Here is a 9,302-nt window from a genome sequence, read left to right as displayed (position 1 = left end):
TTCTCCTTGGTTTTGGATCTTCCTCTTATTTCTCTCCCTCATTAGTTTTGGTGTTCCCCCTTGGTTGATTATAATTTTTCACTCAATGATTGTTTAGTGCCTTTCCCTTTTTTCTTTGTTGTGACATTGGCCCTTAGATAATTGTTGAGACTTCTATTTTGTTGTTGTTTTTTTTTTTTTTTTTCAAATATATTTTCATTCATTAAAAACACAAAAGATAAAACTAGCCTATGTGTGTTTACATGGGAGGGTCAGTGTTTTCGAAAGGACTCTTGTGGTGCCACGTAAGGGGATCAACCTCAAGCCTGCATCAGTTAAATCGATCGAGTTCGACCATTTAAGGATTGACCTGACCTAAACTGATTATTATAAATAGGTAGTGCATGGTGCAAGGGGTAAGCCTGATGGGGCTGACCCGTTTGCAAGTTGACTCGACCCAACACATTTAGCCCGACCTTATATGCATATTTTGATTTTCTTAGATATAATAGAGTGTGTATATATATATATATATTTATCAATTATTGAATGTATCTAAATGTAATATATTTTTTTAAAATTGTTGATGATGTAATAAATATATTAAAGACCGTTTAATTTAAGATTTTATAGATGCATTACCCCCACTTAAGGCCCTTTTATCATCCAATTAGGAGAAAACTCATTAAAGCCCACAACTCAATTGAACCAAACACAAGACCAACCAAGACCAACTCATTTCTTAAATAGGTAAATCATGGTCCATGGGTATTGGCCCCGGATGCTTTCCCTCCTGAAGTCCAACTGCTCTGTTCATTCAACTGAAATTCCATCTCTTGAAAAGCCACAATTACGAAAGATCGCTTAAAAGTTAAACTTGATTTATTAGAAGTTAATCAAAAACAATTGCTTAATCTTGTAATTACTTGAGATTTCCAAACAGGAAGTCTTGGCCGGTGGTGTCATATATAAAAGCTTCTTCTCCTTCATTCAACAGCTTCGAAGTAGAAATGCTCGCAGCAATCGTCATTGCGAAGTTCAGTGCTTCAGTTCCTTCAATGGTTGGTCGAATTGGAAAATTCTGTAGGGAAGAAGGCCTAACCTATGCTTATATTCTTCTCTACATTGCCCTCTCCAGTGGTCAGATCTTCTTCAATAAGGTTATATCGATCTTTACCTTCTTATTGAATCACAGTTGGTTTGTGATTCCATTTCGGTTTCATTTCTTAGATATGTTTATGAAGTCTTAGTAAACCACATTCGGTCTCTGCTCTTTGGTTTCTTTCTGTAAATTTTGTAGCTTAGGTTCTTTATTTGAACATATCTTCTTTGAATTTTTCTTGAATAGGTTTTGGTTTCTAATGGAAAATATGAGATGGAATTTCTTGTTGCGCTTTGGTTAATGGTGATCAGTTGATTTGGAGAAAATTAGGTTTGGTTTTCATAACAATGTAAACCAAATGTGTGACTTATCCTTGAATGTATGCTTCCTGTCAGGTTAACAGACTAAAAGTTAGAACTAGTGGCTGTGAAATTATGCCAAGTTAATACAGAGACTCTAAATTCATGCACATTCCATTTACTAAATTATGCCTCAGTTCTGCTGTTTGACATTTCGGAAGCTGTGACATTGATGATTGAACAACTAGGGCCACAAATTGCCTACTTAGTAGTTGCTTCTTCAGTGGATTTATGGAGATTTGATGTAATCTGTGGATGGATTTGTGGAGATTTGATGTAATCTGTGGATGGATTTGTGGAGATTTGATGTAATCTGTGGATATTTGACTGACATTTTGTAAAGAGGATGATTGGATTGTTAGCTTTTGCAATCACAAATCTTGGCTTTGACTGTGAAATCACTTATGTCACAGTCTCCTCGAAAACAGCAGCCATATTGCTTCCAGTTGCTCTACTGGTGAAAAGCTATAAGTGAAGAAAATAAGAGTGTTGCTAGTTGATCTTTCTTATAATGTGGTGAAGGCTGTTTTACTGAAAATTGGAGTGCAGTGACATAATATGATTGAAACTGATTCTTCCAAAGTTAATGACTAAGATCAGAGAGGACAGAGACAGATGGAATTTTTGAGAAAGAGTTTTCTGTTTTGTGTCTTGGAGCCAAATCCCTACAGATAACTGAATTAGAATCTGGGGAAAGGGAGGGATTACCACAGTGAAATATCATGAAATTTCTAAAGAAGTCATTTGGTTGTCCTGCAAATGCATGAACACCAATTTTAAATAGTTACCACTTACCATGCTAGATATGATATGCCATGATTGTCCTATATCCTGCTTCTGAAGTTATTATTTTTCTCTTTAAATTTATGTTTTTTCTTAATGAGTGGCCTCTGGATTACTTGCTGCCCTTGGAAAATTTAAAAATGATTCTTCCCCTCGCTCTTTCTAGTTAGTCCTTTGTAATGCTGATTCTCCCATGTTTCTTTTTGGTGAGTTTATGTTTGTTTGCGTCTCATGGTTAACATTTAATATTGTTCAAAACTTGCAAATGCAGTGGGTTTTGTCATCGAAACAAATAAATTTTCCCTATCCTCTGGGATTGACACTACTTCACATGTTCTTCTCCTCTGTATTATGTTTTATCCTCACCGAAGTTCTGAAGGTATTGATCTATTTAGACTCTGTAATGCTTATCTGTTTGCTTTTCGGATGGGCGCTCAGGAACTGTGAAATATATTATCTAAAGAAGATTTAGATAATTTGTATTACCCTGATTTGGCTCCTCACAGATTATGAAGGTTGAGGAAGGGATGACTGCAGAAATGTGAGTATCAAATTAACTTGAGCTTACACATCTTGTGCTTAACCAATGGCCTGTGGATTCTTTGATGCAACTACATGACAAACTGTTGTAAATAATTTTGATTACAAATAAATGGCTTGAAAATGATTAAAGATTTGTCTCAAAATTCAAATATGTGAGTTTCAAGTTTATCGAGAACCTTTAATTCATAATTTTTTTTTCTCATGGGCTTTCAATAATGATCCCAATCTTGATTTTAGAATCTGATTCTGGATTCCAGAAGATTCCAGACTACGTTGAATTTGCTGGATTCCAAAATTCACTTTATTTTATCCTTGGATTCTCAAACTCAGATTCCCCACTATGAACGAAACAAAAATAAGGTCCAAGGTTCTCTGAATTCACTAGCACAATCTGTATCAAGTGCCTTTTACTTCCATTGGAACTGTCCTCTGCCCCATAGTCTGCTTCAAGAATCGTTGTCGACTTACCTTTTTTATTTTATTTTATTTAGAGGAAATTACATTCCCCTCCCCTGAGGTTTGCCTTAATATCAATCCCCTCTACTTTGAAATCTATCACCAACCTCCCCTGAACTTATAAGATGCTCACTTCCGTTACCTTTTTCCTCAGCAGTGTTAAATGGTGGAATAAAAATACAAAATTACCCTTTAACAGAGATGCAACCCGAAACCTAACAGATGAAAGGTCAATAATACCATCATCATTTCTACATTCCCAAAAGTAGCCTATTCGATCGAATTTAGGGAGTAGGAGATGACTGCGCACAGCGACCTGAGTTTGGCAGCGACGACTGAGGCAGTCACCACCTGAGTGAGACAGTGGCGACTGAGGCAATCACCACAATTCATCAAACCTTGTTTAGATCGAACATAAACAACCTCTTCGAACCCGCCTCTCGTTCAGGTCGAAGGTCATCTTCAAGTTCGTACTGATCTTCCTTCTTCTCTCCCCTGATTTCAGGCCAAAATAGTAAGACCAGCGACAATCTCTCGAACCCTCCTCTCTCTCCAACGAAGTCATGAAGCTTGAATTTCCATGGGTTGTCTCCACTTCCAGGTTAGGAATAGTATCTCCGAGCATTAATCCAGGCATTGTCAAATGAAGGAAGAAGAAAACAATAGATGGCAATGGGGAAGAATTACTGATACACAGAATGAATGTTTATAAGTAGAGAAGATAGACTACTGCTTTTAAAAGGAGTTGAGGTTAGGGGCATGGAGAGAATGTGGCGGCCGTCTTCGCCAAAACTCAGAAGAGCGTCACATTTTCCCCAAGACTCCTTGACAGTTTCTATCAAAAGTTTTCCATGAAAAGATGATCCACGCTCCACCAGTACTGTGAATCAAAGTCAACACCACCAATAACGCATCCTATCTTTCGCTCACCCAAAAAACTGAAAAAAAAGTAGAAAAATAGGAGACTGACATGATTTAGTGTTCTTGCCTCAGAATTCAGAATCATAAAGTCCCAGAGATTAGAGAAACCACCACCTATCTTCCTATCTTCAAGCTCTCCTCTGATCTTCCTTCTTCTCTCCTTTGATTTCAGGCGAGGCACAAGAACAACAACTCTCTCTCTCTCAAACCCTCCTCTCGTTCACATCGTTCGATTGAGGAAGGGTTTCAATATCTTACTTCACAAACCCAAAAACATAAGGGAAGGGTGTTTTAAGGATCTCATAAAATATAAGGGCAATATGAGTATTAGAATGCTAGTGTTAGGCTGATGTCATCACTTAACAGTGATAACTCACGTAATGTGTTGGAAGTGAGCATCTTGGAAGTTCAAGGTAGGTTGGTGATAGGTTTCAAAGTAGAGGGGAAGTGATCGATATTAAGGCAAACCTTAGGGGAGGGGAGTGTGATTTCCTCTTTTATATTTATGATAGTTCATGTTTTGCCTATAGGGTACAAGTGCTTTCATCCTTTTGTCCTCACCAAATACACAAATACGGAACCTCCAAATATCTATGGCCTTCTCTTAGACAAGAACGATATAATCTATGAAAAGGATAATCTGATATTTTGATACAAAATCCTGGAAAATGGGAAATTATTTGTGTGAGGACTGCTAACTTTATACCGTGGATGTTAAACACCATTTTCTGCATACATGACGATAAAAGATCAGGAACCCATTGTCAATGAGATACTGTTTAATGTTGTTAATGGAGGCAATAACCTTTTCCATGATAGCTAGTATAGTCACTAACAATGGGATGGCCAACGGATAAAGGTTCTGCTTCATCTCTTCTTTTTATTTTTTTTTTATTTTTTATTTTTTTAAATCATAGCTACTCGGTTAAAATTCAATACCAAATAGATCGCATGATGATACCCCCCCCCTCTCTTGAATCAGGTGATGGTGATACTGCCACATTTTGAGATACTATCGGCAGTTTGTCTCATTTTTCGTAGTTTATCCCTTCCAAAATCAGGCTTTTGAAGAGCCATTGAAAAACAAAAAAATGTAACTGATAAATTTTGACTTTTTCTTTTTGGAGTAAACCTGTACCAGTTCACAAGGGACCCAACTCAGGATTTTGTAGATTGATTGGACTGTGCTGGGAAATTTTAAGGGTGCTAATTCCAAACTGAACGAGTCATCCGACCTGGAACCACCAGTTTAACACCGAAACCATTCTACCATTCATTATATGGTTCGGTTTTGGTTTGGGATGTGGAAAATATTTGAATTATCAATCAGTCTTGTTCTATGCCTAGTAGACTGTTGGAGCCCAGACGATTAACCAGTTTCAAACCGAAACCAATTATAACTTGTTCGAACTTAATAAAAACCAAGTTTAGAACCTATTTTTAGCCTAGTTTATTAATCTGGAAACTTTGAGACTCTCCAGAGTCTAATCTCAAGACTCCTCTTTCCCTCTCCGTTCTCTATCTTCCCAATTCCCGATTGTTCACTCTTCTCATTCTGCAGTCACCACTAGCTACTGTTGCCATCAGAGACTCTCTGGCAAGATACGCTCTCTCTCTCTGCAGGTTCTTTCCCAATCCTGCTTCTGCAATTTTTCCAGATATGCTTTTTTCTTCATTTTTATTATGTACTTCCTAGTCGACCAGCAATGGGTTGCATCTGTAGAGACAGGGACGATTTCAATTTGTAGTTTTCATCGGCGATTCACTACTCAAGACCGATTGATGTAGGGGATTCCTAGGTGACTAGGTTTCCTACAAGGTTAACTAACTAGGTAGGGCAAACTCAAGGAATTTGGTCTGGTTAGGATAAAGGAAGCTCAACAAACAAGATTACATGCAAAATAAGGTGAGGTTAATGAACGAAGTAACGAAGAGCAATAATAATCTAGGAAGAAAAGCATATGAACTCACTCAAGTGTCAAGGGAGAACATGGGGTAGGGAATATGGCAGCAAGCAAAATTAGGTTGTAACACTAGCTTATTAAGCACCAAAAGTAGATAAAAACCCCCATGCTGTATGCTCTAAAATCAGTTATAAGAAGACCAACAATACTTAATGCAAATAGTGATGTAAATAAAAAGTTAAACAATGGCTAAAAGGGGGTGGGTTTTAATGGAAGTAATGGAGTAAAGAATGAGGGGATAATGGAGGGAATGGGAGGGTTTATTCTATACTTACATGCTTCCCAGGTCTGAGAATAAAGAAGAGAACCTAGATTTGAAGATGTTGTCCAACAGCAGTCCGATTGTTGAAAGGAGATCAGTAACAGCTCAGTCCTTGACGTAAAGAATAACAGCAACCCAGTATTGAAGAGAGAATCAGCAGCAGTCTAGCATCAAAGGAAGATAAAATGGCAGCAGCAGTTCAACATCAAAAGGTAACAGCAGCAGCAGCAGGTATTGGCCGGTAGCAGTAGACAGTAAGCAGCAACAGTAACAGTAAACAGCAGCAGTTCAAGTCAGTAACCAGCAATAGTTTCAATGAGAAAAGATAGAAAAGTGAGAGAGGGAGGGAGGGAGGTGAGAAGAGAGAACCGAGAGAGAAGAAAGAGAGAGACCTAGAATCTGAGGAGATCGTGAGAGGGAGAGAGGGACGCTGGCTTTGCCTTTTTTCTTTCAACAATTTCATTCCTTCAACCGTGGCCAATGGCCTTACATAAATAAGAGACTAATTACTAAAAAGAAAAGATTATTCTAGGAACATTATCTCATAAAAAAATAAACTAAAATGAAAACAATAGGATAATTACTTAGTTTCCTAATTAACTTAAAGACTCAAATAAACAAAATCCTAGAAAATAAAACTACTAAACTATTATATTTGGTGGGGGCCACACAATCTTGGCAAAATTTGGAAGGAGAGGGTCTCAATCCAGCGCTGGAAAGGCTGGATCGAGCCTTCCTTTCTTCCGCCAGTTTCTTCTTCTTCCTTCTTCTAATCCTCCAATCACAAAGAAGGTTGGGTCTTCTTCTTCCTTCGGCTGTATATCTTGATGTCCCCATCACCGATTGATCACTGATTCACCAAAACTGAGTAGGTCTTGAGACTGATAGACTGATAATCAGTTTCAATATTGCCAATTGAGACCAATTAAGTAATCGGTTGGTCTTAGTTTGGATATAATTCAGTTAACTGCGAAGTTCAGCCTGCCTAAAACCAAGATGACTGACAGAATTGACACCCTTATGCGTATTTTCATGAGTTGTCCTCCATTATTATCCTGAAAATCAATATGGAGCATTTTTGTGAGTATGGCTCCATTATTTACTTGAAACTTTTGGATAAGCATCTTGACAGAATAAAAATATTGGTTGAGTAGTAAGAGACGAAATTTGGACAGTTAAGCATTTAGTTGAGAGGATGTTCTATATTTACCATTCTTCCCTTGGTTCATGGAAACTTTAAGGTAGAGACCCATCGCTCCCATGCGTCATATGTTGGAAAAAGGGGTGTCATGCCTTATGAGCAAGAATTCTTGGAAGAATTAGAAATTTGTTTAGAGTTTGGAGGAAGTATATGGTGGTGGCTTATTGCCAAGGTACTGAGGGAAATGATTCCCAACGAAATGTTATTAACTTGAAATTACCTCATGCGATAAGCCGATAGCCCATTACTTCTTGACCTGTTATGGTAGGATGACAGGAAGAAGTTTATCGGGATAGAGGTGACATAAGGAATTATTGAAGGGGATCAAAGTTTTTTTGTGGGTCGGACATGCTTTTGTGGTGCTTAAAATCTTGAATTTGTTCCATTTTTCCTGACTAATAAATTTCAAGGTATAATAAGGTAGCCCATGTGTTGCCTAACGTTGGGACGTCTTAGTTTTCTAGTGTTAAAAACTGTGATCTCTTTTATTCTCTTTGCTTTCCATATTTTTGATAAGGTTTGTTACTTACCATGGGAGTAAAAAGTATAATTTTGTTATTTAAGTATTATGCCTCCATTAATTTATTTTCCCTTTTTCTTCTTCTTCCAATTTCTACCCATGTCCTTTTTTGGGTGTTGGACACTATGGTATTGCAGTTCGGTTTCATCAATTAGAAACTAACAAAGTTCTCAACTTTCAGATATACTACAACAGTTATGCCAATTGGTGCAATGTTTGCAATGACCCTCTGGCTGGGTAACACTGCATACCTGTATATTTCTGTTGCATTTGCACAAATGTTGAAAGCTATCAGTAAGTCTCTTGAATTTTTAACCACCTCCCTATCTTTAGCTATAGAGAAGCAGCTATGGCCCTCCATAGGGACAATTCTATTTGTATGCCTGTAGAGTTAGAGCCTTAGAAGACTAGTTGGGACAGCTCTTTTACACAGTGACACTCCATCTTGAATTGTGCACACAAATCATTGTCCCCTGCCTTATGGTGGGCCATTTGTTTTCTGCAGAAAGAGATTTGATCACACCATATACTCTGGATTAAGTATTGCTTTATGTGAATTTTGCAGTGCCTGTTGCAGTCTTCATCCTTGGGGTAGCAGCAGGACTTGAAGTAATGAGCTGCAGAATGCTTTTTATAATGTCAGTGATCAGTATTGGTGTCCTTGTGGCTTCATATGGGGAAATTGATATTAACTGGATTGGTGTGGTCTACCAAATGGGTGGTGTTATTGGAGAAGCTTTGAGGCTTATTTTTATGGAGATTCTGGTGAAAAGGAAGGGTCTCAAGCTGAACCCTATATCAGTCATGTACTATGTTAGTCCTTGCAGGCATGTCTTTTATTCTCTCTCAAAATATGAATCTATCATAAGCTTCTGAAATCATTTCTGGTTGAGTGCCGGGGTGTCAATGGGTAACCAGTCATCTGATTACTTGATGGATCCAAATCCTAGTAGTACTCTCTGGCACCCATTATTGGATGCCAGTTGAAAATTGGGATGAATCAGGGTCTATTCATTGGCACCCTCTGTGAATAGGTCCAACTTGGGCTCCTCATTTGCAGATTTATAGCCTTATGGGACATGACATTCCCAAAATTTCATGCTTAAAATATGTCTATTTGTTGTTGTTTATAGTTTCTTATACTTCATTTTCTACTAGTTAAAATATGTCTATTTGTTCTTCTTCTTCTTCTTTTTTTTTTTTTTTTTTTTT

General features: G+C 37.7%; 1 protein-coding gene across 3 annotated transcripts in view; it reads left to right on the top strand.

Moving 5' to 3' along the window:
• Positions 1 to 963: 963 nt before the first annotated feature.
• LOC122093344 (probable sugar phosphate/phosphate translocator At3g14410) overlaps positions 964 to 9,302 on the top strand; it is a 10,532-nt gene continuing 2,193 nt past the window's right edge. For all 3 annotated transcript variants that reach the window (XR_006144423.1, XM_042663662.1, XM_042663663.1), the window contains exons 1-5: positions 964 to 1,139; positions 2,495 to 2,602; positions 2,730 to 2,764; positions 8,272 to 8,384; positions 8,656 to 8,917. Coding sequence is in view for 2 of the 3 variants with exons in the window: in XM_042663662.1 (XP_042519596.1) it covers positions 990 to 1,139; positions 2,495 to 2,602; positions 2,730 to 2,764; positions 8,272 to 8,384; positions 8,656 to 8,917 (668 nt within the window). In the remaining variant the exon portion in view is untranslated. The remainder of the gene's footprint in view (positions 1,140 to 2,494; positions 2,603 to 2,729; positions 2,765 to 8,271; positions 8,385 to 8,655; positions 8,918 to 9,302) is intronic.

Source organism: Macadamia integrifolia, chromosome 11, assembly GCF_013358625.1.
Source record: "Macadamia integrifolia cultivar HAES 741 chromosome 11, SCU_Mint_v3, whole genome shotgun sequence".
Lineage (NCBI taxonomy): Eukaryota > Viridiplantae > Streptophyta > Magnoliopsida > Proteales > Proteaceae > Macadamia > Macadamia integrifolia.
The sequence above is the reverse complement of the archived record's forward strand: the minus strand, read 5'-3'. Positions and strand labels throughout refer to the sequence as shown.